The sequence below is a fragment of the Bufo gargarizans genome, chromosome 4 (genome assembly GCF_014858855.1).
Source record: "Bufo gargarizans isolate SCDJY-AF-19 chromosome 4, ASM1485885v1, whole genome shotgun sequence".
Lineage (NCBI taxonomy): Eukaryota > Metazoa > Chordata > Amphibia > Anura > Bufonidae > Bufo > Bufo gargarizans.
The window spans coordinates 122,070,302-122,096,548 of NC_058083.1; the positions used below are offsets into that span (position 1 = coordinate 122,070,302).

The following is a 26,247-nucleotide window of genomic DNA, read 5'->3' on the forward strand; positions in this document are numbered from 1 at the left end:
ATTCTCTGCTGACATGAAGCCAGATTGTCTGTTACGGGACCTCTCTCCTCTGCCTGGGTGCTGGGCCTAAATTTATGACAATGGACTGTTGCAGTGGTGGCTGACGTGAAGCCTGATTCTCTGCTATGACATGCAGACTGATTCTCTGCTGACATGAAGCCAGATCGTCTGTTACGGGACCTCTCTGCTCTGCCTGTGTGCTAGGCCTAAATATATGCCAATGGACTGTTGCAGTGGTGGGTGACGTGAAGCCTCATTCTCTGCTATGACATGCAGACTGATTCTCTGCTGACATGAAGCCAGATTGTCTGTTACGGGACCTCTCTGCTCTGCCTGTGTGCTAGGCCTAAATATATGCCAATGGACTGTTGCAGTGGTGGGTGACGTGAAGCCTCATTCTCTGCTATGACATGCAGACTGATTCTCTGCTGTCATGAAGCCAGATTGTCTGTTACGGGACCTCTCTGCTCTGCCTGTGTGCTAGGCCTAAATATATGCCAATGGACTGTTGCAGTGGTGGGTGACGTGAAGCCTCATTCTCTGCTATGACATGCAGACTGATTCTCTGCTGTCATGAAGCCAGATTGTCTGTTACGGGACCTCTCTGCTCTGCCTGTGTGCTAGGCCTAAATATATGCCAATGGACTGTTGCAGTGGTGGGTGACGTGAAGCCTCATTCTCTGCTATGACATGCAGACTAATTCTCTGCTGACATGAAGACAGATTCTCTGTTACGGGACCTCTCTCCTCTGCCTGTGTGTGTGCTGGGCCTAAATATATGCCAATGGACTGTTGCAGTGGTGGCTGACGTGAAGCCTCATTCTCTGCTATGACATGCAGACTGATTCTCTGCTGACATGAAGCCAGATTCTCTGTTACGGGACCTCTCTCCTCTGCCTGTGTGTGTGCTGGGCCTAAATATATGCCAATGGACTGTTGCAGTGGTGGCTGACGTGAAGCCTCATTCTCTGCTATGACATGCAGACTGATTCTCTGCTGACATGAAGCCAGATTCTCTGTTACGGGACCTCTCTCCTCTGCCTGTGTGTGTGCTGGGCCTAAATATATGCCAATGGACTGTTGCAGTGGTGGCTGACGTGAAGCCTCATTCTCTGCTATGACATGCAGACTGATTCTCTGCTGACATGAAGCCAGATTCTCTGTTACGGGACCTCTCTCCTCTGCCTGTGTGTGTGCTGGGCCTAAATATATGCCAATGGACTGTTGCAGTGGTGGCTGACGTGAAGCCTCATTCTCTGCTATGACATGCAGACTGATTCTCTGCTGACATGAAGCCAGATTCTCTGTTACGGGACCTCTCTCCTCTGCCTGTGTGCTAGGCCTAAATATATGCCAATGGACTGTTGCAGTGGTGGCTGACGTGAAGCCTCATTCTCTGCTATGACATGCAGACTAATTCTCTGCTGACATGAAGACAGATTCTCTGTTACGGGACCTCTCTCCTCTGCCTGGGTGCCGGGGCCTAAATATCTGAGAATGGACTGTTCCAGTGGTGGGTGACGGGAAGCCAGATTCTCTGCTATGGAACCTCTCTCCAATTGATTTTGGTTAATTTTTATTTATTTAATTTTTATTTTAATTAATTTCCCTATCCACATTTGTTTGCAGGGGATTTACCTACATGTTGCTGCCTTTTGCAGCCCTCTAGCCCTTTCCTGGGCTGTTTTACAGCCGTTTTAGTGCCGAAAAGTTCGGGTCCCCATTGACTTCAATGGGGTTCGGGTTCGGGACGAAGTTCGGATCGGGTTCGGATCCCGAACCCGAACATTTCCGGGATGTTCGGCCGAACTTCTCGAACCCGAACATCCAGGTGTTCGCTCAACTCTAGTGATGACCACTGTGAGGAATGTGGAGTTATGATCTAATTCCAGCCATGATCTAATTCCAGCCCTTTGCTGTCAGCTAGCAGAGGGAGCTGACTTCACAGGGGGCCTGGCTTCAAAGCAGGCCACATGTTTTCAGCTCACACCTAACTCAAACCTCTTTTGCAGCATAATTGCCAGGTGGGGAAAGGGTGGGGGCTGAGTTGGTCATCAAAAGAATCCATCAGACTTCATGGAAACGGGTTCATAAGGAATTATGAATTGCTCGTCCATCATAGGCATAAACCAGTTAGATATCTGCAAGCCTGGGGCAAAGACGGACTTGCCCCTGGTCACAGATTTAGGGTAGGATGCCAGGAAGAAGAGATACAAATATCTCCCAGCAGGAACCTAATGACAGCACCATGTTTGGTCTCCACCTGTAGCTGGAACCCAGGGGGGTCAATAGGTCCCAGAGCCATCCCCCTGCAAACTTCTGGTGTGGAGCTATGGACCATAATGGGTTTTGTGGGTATTTGGCTACCAGGACAAGGAAGGGAGGGTGTACCTCTTCTAGAGGGAGGGAGGGGAGTGACCGGCTAAAGGTGAAAATGCCCATGCAGGCCAGAGGCCAGTGTCTTTCTCTGAAGGGAGCCACATTATGTGTCACGTTTGGAGGGGCCGTGGACAAACTGCTAACATCACTGCCCCAATGTGACTACAGCCAAGGATTATAGAAACCCAGAATTCATCATAACCCAAAGGACTACTCATCCACCTGGTAACTGACTTTTGCTCTCTTTAACTCTGTTTGTATCATGCCACCTGTATTTGCACATTCGACCACTGTATATATACTCTGTGTATATTGTGTATTGTCTAGTGCGCCCTTAAGGAAATTAAATATATAATGTAATCTTGTCGTGTCCTTATATCTCGGTCCATGAATTCCCACGTCCATAGTTATACGCTACTGCTGTTGGTTTCACATCCTATGTACTCCAATTAGTGGATCGGACTTAAATCAAACGAGGAACTGGTGGCAGTCTACCAGGCCGGGAAAGCTCTGTTTTACTGGGGCAGTGAAAAGTCTCTCTCAGCTTGTCAGGGTTGTGAGCAAGCGTGGAGTCATGCTGGAGGTCGTGTGGACCACCCTCTCTCACTCCCCGTGCCTCCCTGTGCCTGCGTGGTGTTTATGTAAACTGTACCAAGCTGACCTTACGTGCTCCCAGGATGGGCGTAATGTCACGTCTTGGAAACCAGTGACAAAACCGTATCTCGTGGCCTCGTCGTTGTTGACATCAGGTGGGGCTGCGAGCAGTAATCCCCTCCATGCACAGATCACAGAAAATGCCTAGAAAACTCTCCCACAGAAGTTATTGAAGTCTCCTCTATAGTGTCTATAAGCAAAATGGCCACCCCGATAATAAAGTGCAGGAAATCAAGTAACAGAAATTAGAAAAAATAAATATGTCCTAGAGGTGATGCATTTCCTTCAAGGTTTGTGTTATAAGGAATAAAGCATACTTACTTTAAATTATAAAGAACATTAGAAATGACCTTGGGGTTTAGGTAAATGTCTCCTGTGACCTGGATTTGCAAATGCCATGATGAATTAGGACACACTAATAAATTATCCCTGAATGCTATTAATGAAGTACAGCAGTTAAAAAAGTTGATTTTTCCATTCAACACAGTTCTTCCTCTAACAGGAATTATCTTCCAAAGAATATCTATTTTTGCAGCTATTGTACTATCAAGCAAATTTTTCAGTTTTTGATAGATGTTTATATCATTTATACATTTTGCTAAGAAATCTTTATATTTATACCTACAAGCTCCTAAAAATGTGGTAAAATTCTGGTACATAAACCTGACCCTTTTCCTTCTAGTCTTGCAGACAGAAACCAGGCCAGACTTGCTCCGCCTTTTTATTCAAAGAGCTTGTACGAGTTAAAAATAGTACTGTAAATCTGATGGGCAGCCACCCAAAAAAAAGGTCACACATTCTAATATTTTGTTGGACTGCCTTTAGCTTTGATTACGGCATGCATAAGCTTCTGCAATGTCACAAGATTTATTTCCATCCAGTGTTGCATTAATTTTTCACCAAGATCTTGCATTGATGATGATAGAATCTGACTGCTGTGCAAAGCCTTCTCCAGCACATCCCAAAGATTCTCAATGGGGTTAAGGTCTACACTCTATGGTGGGCAATCCATGTGTGAAAATGATGTCTCATGCTCGCTGAACCACTCTTTCACAATTTAAGCCAGATGAATCCTGGCATTGTCATCTTGAAATATGCCCGTGCCATCAGGGAAGAAAAAAAATCCATTGATGGAATAACTTGGTCATTCAGTATGTTCAGGTAGTCGGTTGACCTCATTCTTGGAGCACATACTGTTGCTGAACCTAGACCTGACCAACTGCAGCAACCCCAGATCATAGCACTGCCCCCACAGGCTTTTACGGTAGGCACTAGGCATGATGGGTGCATCATTTCATCTGCCTCTTTTATCACCATGATGTGCCCATCACTCTGGAATGGGGTAAATCTTGACTCATTAGACTACATGACCTTCTTCCGTTGCTCCAGAGTCCAATCTTTATGTTCCCTAGCAAATTGAAGCTCTTTTTTCTGGTTTGCCTCACTGATTAGTGGTTTACTTATGGCTACACAGCTGTTCAGTCCCAATCCCTTGAGTTCCCTTCACCTTGTGCATGTGGTAATGCTCTTACTTTCACTATTAAGCTAAGTTCTACTGTTGTTTTTCTTCGATTTGATTTCACCAAACGTTTAAGTGATCATCGATCACGATCATTCAGGTTTTTTTTCCCACCACATTTCTTCCTCGAATACGATGGGTCCCCACTATCCTTTCAGTTTTTAATAATGTGTTGGACAGTTCTTAACCCAATTTTAGTAGTTTCTGCAATCTCCTTAGATGTTTTCTCTGCTTGATGCATGCCAATGATTTGGCCCTTCTCAAACAGTCTAACATCTTTTCCACGACCATGAGATGTGTCTTACGAAATGGTTGTTTTAGAAATGAGAAGCAACTCATTGCACCAGTTGGAGTTAAATAACTTATTGCCAGCGGAAAGATAATTGCCCATGCAGTAATTATCCAATAGGAGGCTCGTGCCTATTTGCTTAGTTAGATCCAGGTGGCAACTTTTTTTGGGAACGGCAGTGTATAATTAAGCTAAGCAAGTTTTAGGTAAAACAATATATATTTCCTTATTTCCCTGGTTCTCTCCTGGCCCTTTGTTTACCTGCAATACCAACAATCTCTGCCCCTCCCCCTGCTCTGAAGGTGCAGTGAATACCAGTGCTGCCCTTAGTGGCATGTCTGCCTGCTGGGATACTCAGCAGCATGTTGTATGTGTAGGACTACAATTCCCAGCTGTACAATGACACTGCTGATACACATAGGAACTTCTCCCTATCTGTTCTTGTGCAGAACTCCTCTAGTCTGTGAGCTCCTGTGCCCAGAATTTGCCTCCTCACTGCCTGCAGCTACTCAGTAAAGCCTTCAGCCCTGAGTCTGTACTCCTGAAAGGCTTAATCTTTTTCTGAAGTATCCAGTAGGAAGGAGACACAGGGCAGACAGCAGCAGCAGATGGCAGAGCAGGGAAGTGTTGCCAGCACAGTGACGCCTTGTGTACAGACTCATATCTTCTCTCTCATGCTTGTGCACGAATCATCATCAGTGCAGGGAGAGAAGCTGACATCACAGGTCATGTGACCCTTAGTAAAATCTGAGAAATAAGTAACTACAAATGCATTAAGTGAATGGCAAAGCTGTTAGATTTGATTAGTTAGAAACATACAAAGAACAAAAAAATAACTCGGACAACCTCTTTAAGTTATTTTTACTTGACCTGTTGCTGTTAGGATAGCAAGGAAGGGTTCTGTTACAGAAAGAAACCTCCCAATGCCTTGGTCTGTTTCCATAACCCTATTGGTTACAGCCTTTAGCAACGGATAGACAGAGGGAGACCACTCTGTTAACATTCAGTAGACACAATTTACCCGCCAATTAAAAATTATGATTATAATTTAGAGATTGCTAAAATTAGACACAAAGTACCCCAAAACTTTAAAAATAACATCCATATAAAATTGGCACTAGAGGTGAATGAATCGCGCTTCGGATCCAAGATTTGTTCCTAAACTTTGTTTTAATGCTGTCTTGAGACCTTCAGTATCAATTTCAGATTCCTGTTTTAAAAAGTTTTTTAAGTTGTAGAATAGAAGCGCTAAGTTATTCACCAAAGTCTTGCGCGACTTCGGAGTTAGCAAATTTTTTAAGAAAACCACTGGACATAGCGCAAGTGTTTGCAACAAGACATAAGGACACAAAATTTGTGAAAGCAAACTCTTTATTAGGCCTCTTGCACATGAACGTGTGCTGCTCGTGCCCTTGCTGCGGAGCGCAAATTGCGGTCTGCAATGAACGGGTACCGACCGTGGGCCAGCCGCATGCGGATCGTGACCCCATTCACTTAAATGGGGTTCCCGATCAGTCCATTTCGCCATAAGATAGGACAAGTTCTATCTTTTTGCGGAACGGAAGCTTGGAACGGAACCCCACGAAAGCACTCCGTAGTGCTTCCGCTCCATGGTTATGTTCAGTTCCGCACCTCTTTTCCAGATTTGCGGACCCATTCAAGTGAATGAAAGTAAATCGGAAAAGTCCATCTTCCATACGTGTTCAAGCTTTAATAAATAAGTGCTTTAAAATCCAACATGTACATCCAAGTCTACGCGTTTCAGATAATTTCATACAGATCCTTACTCATGACCATGGCCGGTGTCCCGTGTATTGCCGACTCGCCATATTTGCAAGAGGCCTTAATCAAAGGGTAGGGAACAGTAAACACCTAGCCTCACCTGACCACTGTCCCTACCTGCTTGCACAATCTGTCCTAAACGGCAGACCCAAACTGGTCAACAGTCCCTATGCTATCTAACTGCAGGGACCTTGCCAGGGACAGTTAGAACTGCAGGGCCTGTTTGAACAGTCGGAACCCAAGCATAACAAACAGAAAAGAAAAAAGATCACAAACAAACCAGATCAAAGGCACAGAATCAGAATCAGGATCAAGTACTAAACTGGAACCCATATGGATCAGGTTACACACAGGAAGCATGGCGTTCATGGTCAGAATAGAAAATAAACTATGAAATAACAAAGACATATATCAATTAACAATCAGGCTGACAATATGAGTCAGGGCCACAAATACTCTGGTCAGGATAGCACATGCCCTGCACACAATTTTCCTGGAGACAGAAGACAGACTGATCTCCCAGGCATACAGCCTACAAGTATAAATATCAGAGTAGTTAGAACACCTGACCACCTGATGTTCGGAAACTCAGACCAGGGAAAGATTAACCCGTACATGAGCAAACAAGTCACAGGTAACAGTTCACACAGACCCAAAGAAGTCCGCAGCAAGCATGCACAACACCATTCAGCCAACCTACACGGGAACACCTCAACCACAGCCAGTATGCAAGAGTGCCAGCATCCAGCCTACACTGCAACAGGGTGTCATAGTGAAAAAGACTGTGACAAATATATTGTATTACACATACCCTGCTACGTAGACAATATACTATTTCAATTTTCTTAACCACCTTCCGTCCGCCCATAGACAATAAACGTCCAGGAGGTGGTTCTCTATCTCTGAATGGACGATTCAGAGATTGCAGGTACACTGCAAGGTCAGTGACAGCAGGGCAACCCTTAGAGAAGGCAGGGACAGTGCCCAGGTGTCCCTGCCTTCTAGATCACTGTATACACAGCGCTCACCGAGCTGTGAGGTCTTTCACATACCTCGATCAACCCTGCACTGAGGCTGTACAGTGCTGTATTGCACTGTACAGCCTCTCTGGGGGTTGTACTTCTCCTGTAACTGGGGCTACTATGTCAGCCCAAGTTAAAGGAGAAATCAACAGTGAAAAAAAAAAAAAAAAAGTGAAGTTAAATGTCCCACAGAGGTCTTGAATGACCTTATGGGGGACAAATAGTGCAAAAAATAATAATAATAATAATAATAATAATGTTTCACATGTAAAAAAAAAAAATTCCCCAAGTATGGAATAAAAAAAAAAGATTTAAAATAAAAAAATATATAAAATAGACATATTTGGTATTGCCGCATCCATGACGGTTGGCTCTATAAATATATCACACGATCGACCCAGTCCGATAAACACCATAAAAAATTTTTGGTAAAAAAGAGCCATTTTGGTCACCTTACATCACAAAAAAGTCCAACACCAAGTGATCAAAAAGGCATATGTCCCACAAAATGGTACTAATAAAACCGAAAAAATGAGCCCCTACATCAGAAAATTGCTCAAAAAATAAAAAAAAATATATGGACACATTAAAACATATTTCTTTGTTTCAAAAATACTATTATTGTGTAAAACTTAAATAAGCAAAAGTATACATATTAGGTATTGCCACGTCCGTAACGATCTTCTCTATACAAATGTCACTTGATCGAACCCCTCAGGTGAATGCTGTAAAAATAAATAAATAAAAACTTTGCTAAAACAACCGATTTTTTGGTCACTTTGCCCCATAAAGTGTTATAACGAATGATAAAAAAATCATATGTACCCAAAAATAGTACAAATAAAACTGGCACCTTATCCCCTAGTTTCCAAAATGGGGTCACTTCTTGTGAGTTTCTACTGTAAGGGTGCATCAGGGGGGCTTCAAAAGGTACATGGCATCTAAAAACCATGTGGCACACCTTTTTTTCTGCGCCCTGCCGTGTGCCCATACAGCAGTTTATGACCACATGTGGGGTGTTTCTGTAAATCACAGAATCTGGGTAATAAATATTGAGTTTTGCTTGGCTGTTAACCATCAATGTGTTAAAGAAAAAATTGAATTAAAATGGAGAATCTGCCCAAAAAGTGAAATTAAAAATATTTGATCTCCATTTTCCTTTAATTCTTGTGGAACGCCTAAAGGGTTAACAAAGTTTGTAAAATCGGTTTTAAGTGACTTGAGGAGTGTAGTTTCTACAACGGGATCGCTATGTAGGCCCCACAAAGTGACTTCAGACCTGAACTGGTCCTTAAAAAGTGGGTTTTGGCAATTTTCTTAAAGATTTTAAGAATTGCTTCTAAACTTCTAAGCCTTCTAACGTCCTAAAAAAATAAAATGACATTCCCAAAATGATGGCAACATAAAGTAGACATATGGGGAATGTTAAGTAATAAATATTTTATGAGGTATCACTTTCTGTTTTAAAATTGCGGATTTTTTCATAAATAAAAGGTGAAATATATTGACTCAAATTTATGACTAGCATGAAGGACAATGTGTCATGAGAAAACAATCTCTGAATGCCTTGGATAAGTAAAAGCGTTCCAAAGTTATTACCACATAAAGCTAGATATGTCAGATTTGAAAAATTAGGCCTGGTCAGGAAGGGGGCAAATGGCCCAGATGTGAAGTGGTTAAACTATGGGTAGAACTGGGTGGGTGTGTATAGTGGTGTTTATCTCAGGGACAAACAATAGGATCAGGCACATAAAATTCAACCTCTCCAATCCATATATTCTTGACTACAGGTTTTTTGGAAATTGCTTGGCAGGTTTTCCTGGAAATAATAGTATCCACGACAAACATCTAATACTATGGACAGTTTCACTGTTATTTTCAACAAACAGTCACTTTACAATCCAGAATTTAATAAGGAAAAAACATTTCAGAATTGAAGTATTGGTGACACAATTACGAGGACTGACTATTGGTCAGCAGTGCATAAACATGTTATTTCTCCAAGGGTACCTTTTCCAAGGGACCTCTTAGGATCAACCTGAATTTGCTCATTAACCCATTCACTGCCAGGACCACCAAAAAATATTAAGTTAACTCCTTTAAGGGCTAGAATAACGTATTATTTGGATAGCTCTATCACTGCCTTAACACTTATTCAAATGTCAGTGTTTTGGTCAGTGTTTTTCATCAGTGATTTTGAGCCAAAACCAGGTGTGGCTCTAACTAGAGATGAGAGAATAATTGAAAAGTTTGATTCAGCTGATTCGCTGGATTTTACAAAACAAAAATCGCTTTGTGACAAATTACTTTGTCACAAAGTGCATTTTTTTGTAAGGAGCGGATGCAATGACAGGGAGCTGCTATAGTGCCGCCCCCGTCGATGTACCCCTTAGATGCTGTGTTCATAAGTGATAGCAGCATCTGAGTATAAAAACTGTGTAAAATGAACAATAATTTTTATTTTTTTTATTGCAAACTTACCTCCTACATTTGCTCACGATGGGCCCGCCGCAACCATCTTGCTTAAAGATCTGGAGTGAAATCTCTTGCGGCGCGATATTACGTCATCCCACCGGCCAGCGTGGGGACGTCATACGTTACCATGCTTGGGATTTCAGCCAAGATCTTCAATCAAGAAGGAGGCTGGGTGCCCATTGCGAGCAAATGGAGGAGGTAAGTTAGAATTTTTTAGTTTTTTTACACTATTTCAGGTTAAATTGATTCGCTGACATGAAGCACGAGGAAATTTGACTTCAAGGCGAATCAAATTTATCCTGAAATTTGAATAGAATTCCACTTTGTGTGGTTCAATTTGCTCATCTCTAGCTCTAAACACAGAACAAATGCAGATATTTCCTTTATACCTGATCTGTGTGTTTTGGCTCACAATTACTGATGGAAATCACTGACCAAAACATTGACTTGTGAATAAAACCTTGTTCATACGTCAATGTTTTGGTCAGTCATTTTCATCAGTGATTGTGAGCCAAAACTAGGATTGGAGCCTCCACAGACAAAAGGATCTGTACCTGTTCTGTATTTAGACCCACACCTAGTTTTGGCTCACAATAACTGATAGAAATCACTGACTAAAACACTGATGTGTGAATGAGGCTTAAGGGATTAGACAACCAGAAAATTTTCATATAACCCTTTCACTGTTTTAAACCACTAGTGATTTAACTACAGATGTAGTCAAGCTAAAAGTGACTCTGATAACACTTCACTGTGTTATATCATGCCATCTTTTGACAAAAGCGATTGAAAGAGTTAGTTAACCTTTTTGTGCCATTTTTTCCTTAATGCGTTAACCAACAAGTTTAGTTTGACTGCATCTGTATTAAACCCTTCAACTGTCTTATTAAGCCTTCAAGGATCTTTTTATCCAATTAATCACTTTACCAGCATAGACCACCAGATATTATCGCCTTTAAACCATTTACCAGCTAAAATGATCCCACCCAGTATTTTTTTGTATGGTGGATTTGCATGGTGGTATCATTTGGTAGTATTATTTGGGCACTATGTGGTGATATAATAAGGGCTGTTAATGTCAGCATTATGTGGATAGTATAAGGGATATTATTTAGACCATATCTGGTAGCATGTGGGAATTCAATTACCGCAAAATAATAAAAATATGTGCAGTAACTAGAGATGAATGAATCAATGGTATAGAATTAAAATTTAACCAAAATTTTCTGAAAGTTCAGATTCCATAGAATCAGAATTTATGATTATTTGATTTGGGAGAATTTTTGGAGACAGACACTTTTCTAGGCACTCAGAGTAGTTTTTGATTTGGGATGAATTGATTCGGACCTGAAACAAATGAGAAGGCTGAATCTAATTAATTGGACCCAAATTTAATCTTAAGAAATTAACCCATCTATAATGTGAATACTGTTTAGAGATATTACTTAAGCATGATATGGTGGCAATGAACAGCAATTTTAATGGAAGATTAGTTTGGTATTACATGACAGTATTCAGGTTTAGAAATTGGGGTAAAATGTATATGCATCTGGAGATGCAAAAAATATTAACATTCATTTTCAAAACTTTACATGTGTGGCAATATTGCATGTTGGCATGGATTTGGCTGTCATGGCCGTACCTCAGGCTTGTCAGGGCCACAATGTGTAAATCCAACCTACAGGTGTCAGTACATGCAGAGGTTTGTGAATCATGGCATTCTTGACTTTACTTGACTATTCAGCCCAAAGGCTTGGACAGGTGAAACACATCATTTTAATGACAACATTTGGAGAAAGACTGCATGAAATAAATGGTGCATTTTAAAAAGCTAACAGCTTTTAACATTATCCTTAAAAACAACTTTTGAATAAAAATAAATCAGGCTGAAATCATATCTGCATTGCATTTTTCCTCTAGTTCCATCATAGGAAAACAAAATTCAAGTTAGATGCAAATTGTTGACATGACTCCAACTGTAGCTGATGGATCTCACCAACTTATAATGGGGTTCATGGGTTCCATCATGGTATCCATCCTTTTACTGTAAAAAATAGCCCTGTGTTCTACACCATTTTTTCCGGCATATATGAAAGAATCTGCACTGGAGGCTCCAGCGTAAATATGAACAGAACCTTATTGATTCATAGACATCAATTTGTATTATATTCATGTAATATATTTTAAGCATCTAAGTTGTAGGATTGTATACTAAAACACCTTTGAAAAAAAAACAAACATTTAGACATGTTCAAACTACACTGCCTGTCCAAAAAGAAAAGTCACCACCTGGATTTAACTAAGCAAATTGTTATGAGCCTCCTATTGGATAATTACTGCATGAGCGATTATCTTTCAGCTGGCAATAAGTTATTTAACCCCAACTGGTGCGATGAGTTGCTTCTCATTTCTTAAACAATCATGTTGAAAGAGACATCTCGTGGTCATGTAAAATATGTTAGTCGGTTTGAGAAGGATCAAATCATTGGCATGCATCAAGCAGAGAAAAAAAGGAGATTGCAGAAACTACTAAAATTGGGTTAAGAACTGTCCAACTCATTATTAAAAACTGGAAGGATAGTGGGGACCCATCGTATTCGAGGAAGAAATGTGGCGGGAAAAAAATCCTGAATGATCGTAATCAGCGATCACTTAAACGTTTGGTACAATCAAATCGAAGAAAAACAACAGTAGAACTCAGGACTATGTTTAATAGTGAAAGTAAGAGCATTTCCACACACACAATGCAAAGGGAACTCAAGGGATTGGGACTGAACAGCTGTGTAGCTATAAGAAAACCACTAATCAGTGAGGCAAACCAGAAAAAAAGGCTTCAATTTGCTAGGGAGCATAAAGATTGGACTCTGTAGCAATGGAAGAAGGTAATGTGGTCTGATGAGTACAGATTTACCCTGTTCTAGAGTGATGGGCACATCAGGGTAAGAAGAGAGGCAGATGAAGTGATTCACCCATCATGCCTAGTGCCTATTGTACAAGCCTGTGGGGGCAGTGCTATGATCTGGGGTTAATGCAGTTGGTCAGGTCTAGGTTCAGCAACAGTATGTGCTCCAAGAATGAGGTCAGCTGACTACCTGAACATACTGAATGACCAGGTTATTCCATCAATGGATTTTTTCTTTCCTGATGAAACAGGCATATTCCAAGATGACAATGCCAGGATTCATCAGGCTCAAATTGTGAAATCCAGACCTTAACCCCATTGAGAATCTTTGGGATGTGCTGGAGAAGGCTTTGCGCAGCAGTCAGACTCTATCATCATCAATGCAAGATCTTGGTGAAAAATGAATGCAACACTGGATGGAAATACATCTTGTGACATTGCAGAATCTTATTGAAACAATGCCACAGCGAATGCGTGCCGTAATCAATTTTTATGGCAACTTTTATTTTGGACAAGCAGTGTAAACACAGTATGTACTGCATAGCTTTGGAAAGTATGAGAAAGTCTTAACAAATGGAGTCTACTTGGTTTGATGACAAAGGCGTATTTTTATTTTCAATTTGCCCTTCCTTTAGAAACAACACTGTATTCACTTTTTACTGGGCTCTGTCACATGGCTATAGTTCCCCAATTCTTGGGTTACAGATGCACGTCTAGAGAGAGCAAATATCTTTAATGATGGTGAAGAAAGCATGTGAGTGCTTGTGTGTGGCTAATGTGGCTTGTACTGTGTCTGTGCTTTATGTGAAAACTGAGTTAAAAATATCCCATATTAATTATGAAAATTATGGGCAAGCTGCTGCTGTGTTAAAAATATGCTGCACTAATATGGCTATGCATATTTCATGCAGTGTTTTGCATTAATGAATGCAATAACCTTCCGCTTATAGAGGCAAAATGACAAGAAAATTACCATAACCCTTAGTTGTAAGAATGCAAATCTATGAAATTTCCTTAAGGGTAGTTACACACAAGAATTTGGCTCTGCAGTTTGTTTGTTTTTTTACCACTTGAAGATGCCAGGATAACTGCAGGCTTTTTTTCTGGTGTGTTTTACCACTAGTGTAATCTTCATTGTTTTACCCCTATACAGAAGGTAGAGCTCCAGCATGCTGCATTTTTTTTAAATAATCCAGAAAGGCAAAAAAGCCACCTAAAAAAAAAAACTTCCATGTCTGGTCCTAATGTTTTTACCACAAACAAACCAAATTTGCAGGTGCAAAAAAAAAAGACTGCAAAAAATACAAAAATGCTTTTTTTTTTAGCAAGCTTTTTTGGAGTGCCATTTTTTGTCACATAAAGTGTTATACTTCAGACTTCCTTTTTCCTATATAAAAAGAGTAGGAAAACAGATTAGAAAACGCCAGCGTATTGCTGTGTGCATGATGTTCTGCACCCAAATTAAGAGTTAATCCGTTATTTTACTCATACATTTAGTGGGGGAGATTTACCTAAACTGGCTTACAAAAAGTTTATTTGCCCATAGCAACCAATCACGCAATTTTCATTTTTCAGAGCTCCTATGGAAAAAGAAAGGTGGAATCTGATTGGTTGTTATGGGCAAATAAGCTTTTATTCCCTCTTCACTACTTTTGAAAAATCTCCTTCAGTGTTACTCAGTATATAGGGCAGGTACTATATTTCCATGTGCAGCACGTTCTACTGACCCTACATACAGAGTTAGGCTAGTTTCACACTAGGGGCAAGGAACTCCGGCAGGCTGTTCCGGTGGGTAAAAAAACGACGACATGTCGTCGTTTTTTTCCAGCCGCCTCTCGGCATGTTTGACATGCTGCTGGCGTCGGAACTCCGCCCCACCCCCAATACAGTCAATGGGGACAGAGCGGCAGTCCGGGGGCATGCGTGCACTAGCGGCAGCACGGATCCGACAGTCTGTTCACCCGCCGGAACAGCCTGTCGGAGTTCCTTGCCGCTAGTGTGAAAGTATCCTTAATCTGTTATGTTAGCAAAACAGTTATCTTGTGTCTGTATTCAAGGATGGTGTAATATTTCACCCTGCTCAACTGTTGCATTCCAAAGCATCAGAATTAGGCCGCAGTTAAATATGTCATCTTGTTCAGCTGTGTAGTGGAGCCAAATTTATCAGAGCGAATGCATTCTGTTAGCTGTTGCATTACGGAGCATCAGTATTAGGCCAAGGTTAAATATTTTGCCCTGTTCAATTGTGCAGTGGAGCAAAATTTATAATAAGTAAAGGTTTTGGTTAGTTTTTGCGTTGCATAGTATTGGGCCACGGTTAAAGATCCAACTACAAGCTTCTCAACTTCATGAATCTTTAATACAAAATGGAGATTTAATTACTGCGGCTACAGGTATAATATATCGCCGAGTGCATCACATTCTACTGCACCAACATTCAAAGTTAGTCAAGTGTGCACTGGACTCAAATTCATCATTTCTAATATGATCTGTTAGTAAACAAATATATATTCTGCTTTCGTATTGCAATCCCTAATCTCCATGATGAATGGCATTGAGTGGGTTACCCCCACTAGGCGACGATTAGCAGACACACAGTGATCCCTTCAGTGTACTAGATGCGCAGAGTACTAGACTACTTAGGATGGACAGGTACCGATGGTTATTGGAATGATCCACACATATCGCTCCACAAATGCGACCCAAATTCATCAAAGCTAATACTTTCTTTTAGCAAAAAAATTAGTCTGCATTATTGTAATTGTTTATGGTCAAAACTACAATGGTATTACCATACAAAAGGTTCCACCATCTAGACCCAAAGTCATCAATCCTAGTTAACACGTTCTGTTAGTAAAAATGTTATTATGTATCACTATGACAGCCACAACAAATTTTAAACAAATTCCACACCACTGTGCAGTGCAACAAAATTTTAACCCATGTGGATCCCTCCATAAAGTCCAGGGTCCCTCCATTCTATGAACCTAATGGTATTTTGCTTTCAAAATGAATTGGGGTTTAAACCAGATGGGACGGACATGGTGGATGGATCAAACATGGGCGCTGGTTTATTGCCATAAGTGACAGACTAGCTGCCATATAAGATGATGACCAAACAACGTTTTTTGCTTGTATGGGGTAATGAGGTGTCTGCTGTTTTGACATCCGGCGGCCACATGCCAGCGGGTGCAATTTTTAAATGTCCAGCGGCCAATGTAAATATACGGTCAGAGGTCGGGAAAAGGTTAACTTCCAAGCCTTCACACTGAGAGGCATGGGTATATCAGAATTATAACAATTTGTCATTGATTAATTCATAACAAATCAAATTTCTTGTTGGTGAATCGGCCAAGTCAAATTTTTCTAAATTTGCTTATCTCTACTGAGTATGATAGAAGGAGGACAAACCAGTAAAGGTATCACATCGTTTGAGGGTATACTAAAGAGGTATAGCAAAGATTGGAACTTCTGTAGCTGCATAAATTATAGTTTCATAATATATAGCAGTAGAACTTTGTGGAAGTAAATTACGTTTTTTACTGTGTCTCAACTTGTTGCTTTATGCTTCCTGTGATTATCGTGAAATACAGTGCTTGATCTAGTAGTAGTCTGCGTGCAGTATGGTACTACACCTATCTATCAAACCTGGTAGAGCAAAGGGGGTCACAAAAGGAAACCTGCTGACAGATCCAGACAATTTTGGAAGAATCTGATACTAGTTCAAATCTATTAGATTGTCAACAGATTGCAGCATAATTGGATGAATCTGTGTGTCTAGTCAAATGCATAACAACAGGCCTTGATAAAATAGAGAAAATTAAAAATGTATATAACAAATGTAATAAATAGAATCTTTACTTAATCACACATCTATCACTTGTATGATAGGACACATAGTACAATTTCATGAAAAAAAAAAAAAATTTGAGCCAGCACACTCAGTAATTGTTACATTCTACAGTTGTTAGATCATCTTCAAAGATTGGATGGATTCATGAGCTCACTTAAAATATATAATAATCATGCTGGTAAATATCTTACTTATGAGATTTCTTCCAGTTGGCCCCACTTGGACCTGCCCCACAGTCGTATGCTTGAATGATGAAGGTATACTCCTTTTGTAATTCACAATCAATTGGTCCTTTAGCTCTTAGTCGACCTTCGCCAGATGTTCTGTTCAGTACAACTGCCTCAAAAGGAGTATCCTGGCCATGGATCTTAAATGCACAGATTTCTCCTGGTAAACAAAGAAAACTGAAGGTAAGTAGGCTTCCTTTTATATTTCACACATTTTGCAACATACAAACTTTCACAGTCTTTGTTGTACTTTTCACATATGCGCTTGATGCTTATCATAGGGAGTTTGAGGACGCTGCCCATTAGAGTAAGTTTTATTGTTCAATGGACACCCTAACCAATACATTTTTTTATAGAGCATGGTTTCATACATTTGAGCTGCATTATGTCACCAAGCCCAAATTACTATTTAAAGAACAGTACAAAGAGGTTTACTAGTAGAATTAATAGTTGATGTGACAAGCCTGGAAAGCACATAGGGTGCAATTTATCATGAGGGTAGTATTTGAAGTTAGCTTTGCTTGAGTCTGCATTAGCATACTTTGTATCAGATTTATGAAATTTGCACATTGTTCAGTTTGATGCATTTTTAAACCTAACACTTTTGTCTAGGAATGCTGCTTCGGTGTTCTTTTCACAGCACCCCCTCTTGGTGTGAGCTTGCAACTTTTTGTGACTTTTTAAAAAAAAGTTGTAGTGATAAATATGGAATCAAACTAATAAACACAGCTAGCCACACCCAATATCCCACCCACTTTCAAAACTGGAGTAAGTGGTGTAAAAAGGCAAAAAGGCACTAAATCTTTGTGCAAATAATGCCAAAAAGTCACAAAGACACAGTTTGCATCTTTTTGAAGCCAGAATTCTGGAGTGCAGGGTGTGATAAATACCCACCATATAGTTCAATCAAAAACATCTAAAGTTAAAGGTACAAAAAATAGACACGATTAGATAGTATTTTAACTAGCCCTAAAAAAAATATGAAAGATGTTTTATTATTTTTGGAGAAAGATCTGCTCTTGACCATTGATTTCTTCTGCTCTACCAGACACAAACTATTGATAAGAGTGGAGCTGTTTCTGGTTAAAAAAAAAATGGGCAGGTCCTTTTCTCAAATTTCATGCAACCCCATCAATTTAATTGCTCCATAAATTGTAGGAACATTATAGCATTATTAAATAGCAGACAAAAAACCTTTTGGTGTTCAGATTTAGTGACATATAGAACTTACCAAAAATATGGTTCAGATTACTAACTATATCTTATAAAGCAAATGTATGTTTTGACACTCAATATGGGTAAATAGATGAAAAAGAAATCCATTGCTCAGACCCTACTCTACATATGACAAGAGCAAAAAGCTGATAAGTAAGAAATTTTCCTGTCCAGACTAATACAACCCTCCTATCATTTGAATGGCGGCCATCTAATACCACATTTCCCATACTGAGACTGTTTTCCATAAGGATCATTATTTTTATGGGACAGACAATCAGAGACTGCCTGATTTTTCTGTCCTGTTGAACAACAAGGGATCATTTATTTTGCTTAATGGAAGTGCAAGTCTAGGCAACAGGAACCTACAGGATAGACATACATTTTTTCACATGGTAAAAAAGGAAGTTTAAACAGGATGCTAGAACATCAGATGACCATAGACTTAATGAGACAACCTTTTTAAATATAACTGTATACTAATCTTTACCAATGCTGTCTTTAACTCATAATAACTCAATCGCTAGAGGTACTTTTTGAAAATGGAAGTATGGGAAGTATGGCGATCCTTCAAATGATGCTATATCTTTATTACACTGATAACTTCTAATAATTGTGGGTCTTAAAATGTAGATAGATATAGAAACATGTTCTAGAAAGATATGTTTTCATTTTATGAGCTAATATATCAGTGATTCTCTAGTATACATGATTCAGTGCTCACTTTTTGGCATTGCATTCACTTTAACAACAACAGGGTTTATTCTGAAGCTTGGTATTACTCGTAATTTCAGCACGCGGTGAATGCCTATCGCAAGCTCTTGAATAGCAGTGAAGTTCATTTTGTGTTCTCATTAGTTTTTTTGTCACATACAGTAGTTTAGTGATAATTACTGTAGCAAAAGTCCTAATGACTTTCATCACGGCATGGACTGGATAGTTATTGTACCATAATAAGGGCTCTAAAATAGGGATGAGCGAACTCGAACTGTATAGTTCGGGTTCGTACCGAATTTTGGGGTGTCCGTGACACGGACCCGAACCCGGACATTTTCGTAAAAGTCCGGGTTCGGGTTCGGTGTTCGTCGCTTTCTTCGCGCTTTTGTGACGCTTTCTTGGCGCTTTTTGAAAGGCTGCAAAGCAGCCAATCAACAAGCGTCATACTACTTGCCCCAAGAGGCCATCACAGCCATGCCTACTATTGGCATGGCTGTGATTGGCCAGAGCACCATGTGACCCAGCCTCTATTTAAGCTGGAGTCACATAGCGCCGCCCGTCACTCTGCTCTGATTAGCGTAGGGAGAGGTTGCGGCTGCGACAGTAGGGCGAGATTAGGCAGATTAACTCCTCCAAAGGACTTGATTAACTGATCGATCTGCAGCTGTGGATCATTGAGCTGCTGATCCTCAATTGCTCACTGTTTTTAGGCTGCCCAGACCGTTTGTCAGTCACATTTTTCTGGGGTGATCGGCGGCCATTTTGTGTCTTGTGGTGCGCCAGCACAAGCTGCGACCAAGTGCATTTAACCCTCAATGGTGTGGTTGTTTTTTGGCTAAAGCCTACATCAGGGTGAAGCTGTCACACCAAGTGCATTTAACCAGCAATAGTCTGTTTATTTTTTGGCCATATACTACATCAGGGGCAAGCTGCGCCTGTCACCAAGTGCATTTAACCCTCAATGGTGCGTTTGTTTTTTGGCTAAAGCCTACATCAGGGTGAAGCTGTCACACCAAGTGCATTTAACCAGCAATAGTCTGTTTATTTTTTGGCCATATACTACATCAGGGGCAAGCTGCGCCCGTCACCAAGTGCATTTAACCCTCAGTAGTGTGGTTGGTCAAGCTATCACACCAAGTGCATTTAACCAGCAATAGTCTGTTCATTTTTTGGCCATATACTAAATCAGGGGCAAGCTGCGCCCGTCACCAAGTGCATTTAACCAGCAATAGTCTGTTCATTTTTTGGCCATATACTACATCAGGGGCAAGCTGCGCCCGTCACCAAGTGCATTTAACCCTCAGTAGTGTGGTTGGTCAAGCTATCACACCAAGTGCATTTAACCAGCAATAGTCTGTTCATTTTTTGGCCATATACTAAATCAGGGGCAAGCTGCGCCCGTCACCAAGTGCATTTAACCAGCAATAGTCTGTTCATTTTTTGGCCATATACTACATCAGGGGCAAGCTGCGCCCGTCACCAAGTGCATTTAACCCTCAGTAGTGTGGTTGGTCAAGCTGTGACACCAAGTGCATTTAACCAGCAATAGTCTGTTCATTTTTTGGCCATATACTACATCAGGGGCAAGCTGCGCCCATCACCAAGTGCATTTAACCAGCAATAGTGTGGTTATTTTTTGGCCATATCCCAGTCTAATTCTGTCACTAAATCCATACCGGTCACCCAGCGCCTAAATACTAGGCCTCAAATTTATATCCCGCTAAATCTCTCGTTACCGCTGTCCTGTTGTGGCTGGGAAAGTTATTTAGTGTCCGTCAAAGCACATTTTTTGTTCTGGGTTGAAATACAATTCCCAATTTAGCAATTTAAAAATTTAGTGGTTTCTGCTGTATCAGAGCTATTTGAAATCTATCCCTAAAAGGGTATATAATATTCAAGGTGCACATAGGGTCATTCAGAATAACTTCACACACCCGCTACTGTGCATTTCCAAGTCTAATTCTGTCACTAAACCCATACCTGTCACCCAGCGCCTAAATACTAGGCCTCAAATTCATATCCAGCTAAATCTGTCGTTAGTGCTGTAGCTGGGCGAGTTATTTAGTGTCCGTTCAAGCACATTTCTTGTTCTGGGTTGAAATACAATTCCCAATTTAGCAATTTCATAATTTAGTGGTTTCTGCTATATCAGAGCTATTTGAAATCTATCCCTAAAAGGGTAGATCATATTGAAGGTGCACATAGGGACATTCAGAATAACTTCACACACCCGCTACTGTGCATTTCCAAGTCTAATTCTGTCACTAAACCCATACCTGTCACCCAGCGCCTAAATACTAGGCCTCAAATTTATATCCAGCTAAATCTGTCCTTAGTGCTGTAGCTGGGCGAGTTATTTAGTGTCCGTTAAAGCACATTTCTTGTTCTGGGTTGAAATACAATTCCCAATTTAGCAATTTCATAATTTAGTGGTTTCTGCTATATCAGAGCTATTTGAAATCTATCCCTAAAAGGGTAGATCATATTGAAGGTGCACATAGGGACATTCAGAATAACTTCACACACCCGCTACTGTGCATTTCCAAGTCTAATTCTGTCACTAAACCCATACCTGTCACCCAGCGCCTAAATACTAGGCCTCAAATTTATATCCAGCTAAATCTGTCCTTAGTGCTGTAGCTGGGCGAGTTATTTAGTGTCCGTTCAAGCACATTTCTTGTTCTGGGTTGAAATACAATTCCCAATTTAGCAATTTCATAATTTAGTGGTTTCTGCTATATCAGAGCTATTTGAAATCTATCCCTAAAAGGGTATATAATATTCAAGGTGCACATTGGGTCATTCAGAATAACTTCACACACACCCGCTACTGTGTATTTCTAAGTCTAATTCTGTCACTAAACCCATACCTGTCACCCAGCGCCTAAATACTAGGCCTCAAATTTATATCCTGCTAAATCTCTCGTTACCCAACGCTGTCCTGTTGTTGCTGGGCAAGATATTTAGTGTCCGTCAAAGCACATTTTTTGTTCTGGGTTGAAGTACAATTCCCAATTTAGCAATTTCATAATTTAGTGGTTTCTGCTATATCAGAGCTATTTGAAATCTATCCCTAAAAGGGTATATAATATTGAAGGTGCACATAGGGTCATTCAGAATAACTTCACACACACGCTTCTGTGCATTTCCGAGTCTAATTCTGTCACTAAATCCATACCGGTCACCCAGCGCCTAAATACTAGGCCTCAAATTTATATCCCGCTGAATTTGAATACAATACATTGGGCCAAATAATATATTTGTTGTTGTGGTGAACCATAACAATGAGAAAAACATCTAGTAAGGGACGCGGACGTGGACATGGTCGTGGTGGTGTTAGTGGACCCTCTGGTGCTGGGAGAGGACGTGGCCGTTCTGCCACATCCACACGTCCTAGTGTACCAACTACCTCAGGTCCCAGTAGCCGCCAGAATTTACAGCGATATATGGTGGGGCCCAATGCCGTTCTAAGGATGGTAAGGCCTGAGCAGGTACAGGCATTAGTCAATTGGGTGGCCGACAGTGGATCCAGCACGTTCACATTATCTCCCACCCAGTCTTCTGCAGAAAGCGCACAGATGGCGCCTGAAAACCAACCCCATCAGTCTGTCACATCACCCCCATGCATACCAGGGAAACTGTCTCAGCCTCAAGTTATGCAGCAGTCTCTTATGCTGTTTGAAGACTCCGCTGGCAGGGTTTCCCAAGGGCATCCACCTAGCCCTTCCCCAGCGGTGAAAGACATAGAATGCACTGACGCACAACCACTTATGTTTCCTGATGATGAGGACATGGGAATACCACCTCAGCATGTCTCTGATGATGACGAAACACAGGTGCCAACTGCTGCGTCTTTCTGCAGTGTGCAGACTGAACAGGAGGTCAGGGATCAAGACTGGGTGGAAGACGATGCAGGGGACGATGAGGTCCTAGACCCCACATGGAATGAAGGTCGTGCCACTGACTTTCACAGTTCGGAGGAAGAGGCAGTGGTGAGACCGAGCCAACAGCGTAGCAAAAGAGGGAGCAGTGGGCAAAAGCAGAACACCCGCCGCCAAGAGACTCCGCCTGCTACTGACCGCCGCCATCTGGGACCGAGCACCCCAAAGGCAGCTTCAAGGAGTTCCCTGGCATGGCACTTCTTCAAACAATGTGCTGACGACAAGACCCGAGTGGTTTGCACGCTGTGCCATCAGAGCCTGAAGCGAGGCATTAACGTTCTGAACCTGAGCACAACCTGCATGACCAGGCACCTGCATGCAAAGCATGAACTGCAGTGGAGTAAACACCTTAAAACCAAGGAAGTCACTCAGGCTCCCCCTGCTACCTCTTCTGCTGCTGCCGCCTCGGCCTATTCTGCTGCTGCCGCCTCGGCCTCTTCCTCCGCCTCTGGAGGAACGTTGGCACCTGCCGCCCAGCAAACAGGGGATGTACCACCAACACCACCACCACCACCTCCGTCACCAAGCGTCTCAACCATGTCACACGCCAGCGTTCAGCTCTCCATCTCACAAACATTTGATAGAAAGCGTAAATTCCCACCTAGCCACCCTCGATCCCTGGCCCTGAATGCCAGCATTTCTAAACTACTGGCCTATGAAATGCTGTCATTTAGGCTGGTGGACACAGACAGCTTCAAACAGCTCATGTCGCTTGCTGTCCCACAGTATGTTGTTCCCAGCCGGCACTACTTCTCCAAGAGAGCCGTGCCTTCCCTGCACAACCAAGTATCCCATAAAATCAAGTGTGCACTGCGCAACGCCATCTGTAGCAAGGTCCACCTAACCACAGATACGTGGACCAGTAAGCACGGCCAGGGACGCTATATCTCCCTAACTGCACACTGGGTAAATGTAGTGGCAGCTGGGCCCCAGGCGGAGAGCTGTTTGGCGCACGTCCTTCCGCCGCCAAGGATCGCAGGGCAACATTCTTTGCCTCCTGTTGCCACCTCCTCCTTCTCGGCTTCCTCCTCCTCTTCTTCCACCTGCTCATCCAGTCAGCCACACACCTTCACCACCAACTTCAGCACAGCCCGGGGTAAACGTCAGCAGGCCATTCTGAAACTCATATGTTTGGGGGACAGGCCCCACACCGCACAGGAGTTGTGGCGGGGTATTGAACAACAGACCGACGAGTGGTTGCTGCCGGTGAGCCTCAAGCCCGGCCTGGTGGTGTGTGATAATGGGCGAAATCTCGTTGCAGCTCTGGGACTAGCCAATTTGACGCACATCCCTTGCTTGGCGCATGTGCTGAATTTGGTGGTGCAGAAGTTCATTCACAACTACCCCGACATGTCAGAGCTGCTGCATAAAGTGCGGGCCGTCTGTTCGCGCTTCCGGCGTTCACATCCTGCTGCTGCTCGCCTGTCTGCGCTACAGCGTAACTTCGCCCTTCCCGCTCACCGCCTCATATGCGACGTGCCCACCAGGTGGAACTCCACCTTGCACATGCTGGACAGACTGTGCGAGCAGCAGCAGGCCATAGTGGAGTTTCAGCTGCAGCACGCACGGGTCAGTCGCACTACAGAACAGCACCACTTCACCACCAATGACTGGGCCTCCATGCGAGACCTGTGTGCCCTGTTGCGCTGTTTCGAGTACTCCACCAACATGGCCAGTGGCGATGACACCGTTATCAGCGTTACAATACCACTTCTATGTCTCCTTGAGAAAACACTTAGGGCGATGATGGAAGAGGAGGTGGCCCAGGAGGAGGAGGAGGAGGAGGAGGAAGAGGGGTCATTTTTAGCACTTTCAGGCCAGTCTCTTCGAAGTGACTCAGAGGGAGGTTTTTGGCAACAGCAGAGGCCAGGTACAAATGTGGCCAGCCAGGGCCCACTACTGGAGGACGAGGAGGACGAGGATGAGGAGGAGGTGGAGGAGGATGAGGATGAAGCATGGTCACAGCGGGGTGGCACCCAACGCAGCTCGGGTCCATCACTGGTGCGTGGCTGGGGGGAAAGGCAGGACGATGACGATACGCCTCCCACAGAGGACAGCTTGTCCTTACCCCTGGGCAGCCTGGCACACATGAGCGACTACATGCTGCAGTGCCTGCGCAACGACAGCAGAGTTGCCCACATTTTAACCTGTGCGGACTACTGGGTTGCCACCCTGCTGGATCCACGCTACAAAGACAATGTGCCCACCTTACTTCCTGCACTGGAGCGTGATAGGAAGATGCGCGAGTACAAGCGCACGTTGGTAGACGCGCTACTGAGAGCATTCCCAAATGTCACAGGGGAACAAGTGGAAGCCCAAGGCCAAGGCAGAGGAGGAGCAAGAGGTCGCCAGGGCAGCTGTGTCACGGCCAGCTCCTCTGAGGGCAGGGTTAGCATGGCAGAGATGTGGAAAACTTTTGTCAACACGCCACAGCTAACTGCACCACCACCTGATACGCAACGTGTTAGCAGGAGGCAACATTTCACTAACATGGTGGAACAGTACGTGTGCACACCCCTCCACGTACTGACTGATGGTTCGGCCCCATTCAACTTCTGGGTCTCTAAATTGTCCACGTGGCCAGAGCTAGCCTTTTATGCCTTGGAGGTGCTGGCCTGCCCGGCAGCCAGCGTTTTGTCTGAACGTGTATTCAGCACGGCAGGGGGCGTCATTACAGACAAACGCAGCCGCCTGTCTACAGCCAATGTGGACAAGCTGACGTTCATAAAAATGAACCAGGCATGGATCCCACAGGACCTGTCCGTCCCTTGTCCAGATTAGACATTAACTACCTCCCCATAACCATATATTATTGGACTCCAGGGCACTTCCTCATTCAATCCTATTTTTATTTTCATTTTACCATTATATTGCGAGGCTACCCAAAGTTGAATGAACCTCTCCTCTGCCTGTGTGCTAGGCCTAAATATATGCCAATGGACTGTTGCAGTGGTGGCTGACGTGAAGCCTCATTCTCTGCTATGACATGCAGACTAATTCTCTGCTGACATGAAGCCAGATTGTCTGTTACGGGACCTCTCTCCTCTGCCTGGGTGCTGGGCCTAAATTTATGACAATGGACTGTTGCAGTGGTGGCTGACGTGAAGCCTGATTCTCTGCTATGACATGCAGACTGATTCTCTGCTGACATGAAGCCAGATCCTCTGTTACGGGACCTCTCTCCTCTGCCTGGGTGCTGGGCCTAAATTTATGAAAATGGACTGTTGCAGTGGTGGGTGACGTGAAGCCTCATTCTCTGCTATGACATGCAG

General features: G+C 42.7%; 1 protein-coding gene across 1 annotated transcript in view; it reads right to left on the bottom strand.

Moving 5' to 3' along the window:
* The window catches only part of CLSTN2 (calsyntenin 2), a 1,274,585-nt gene that overhangs the window by 450,692 nt on the left and 797,646 nt on the right, over window positions 1-26,247 (bottom strand). The window contains exon 3 of the mRNA XM_044290609.1: window positions 17,067-17,262. Within this exon, the coding sequence (XP_044146544.1) occupies window positions 17,067-17,262 (196 nt within the window). The remainder of the gene's footprint in view (window positions 1-17,066; window positions 17,263-26,247) is intronic.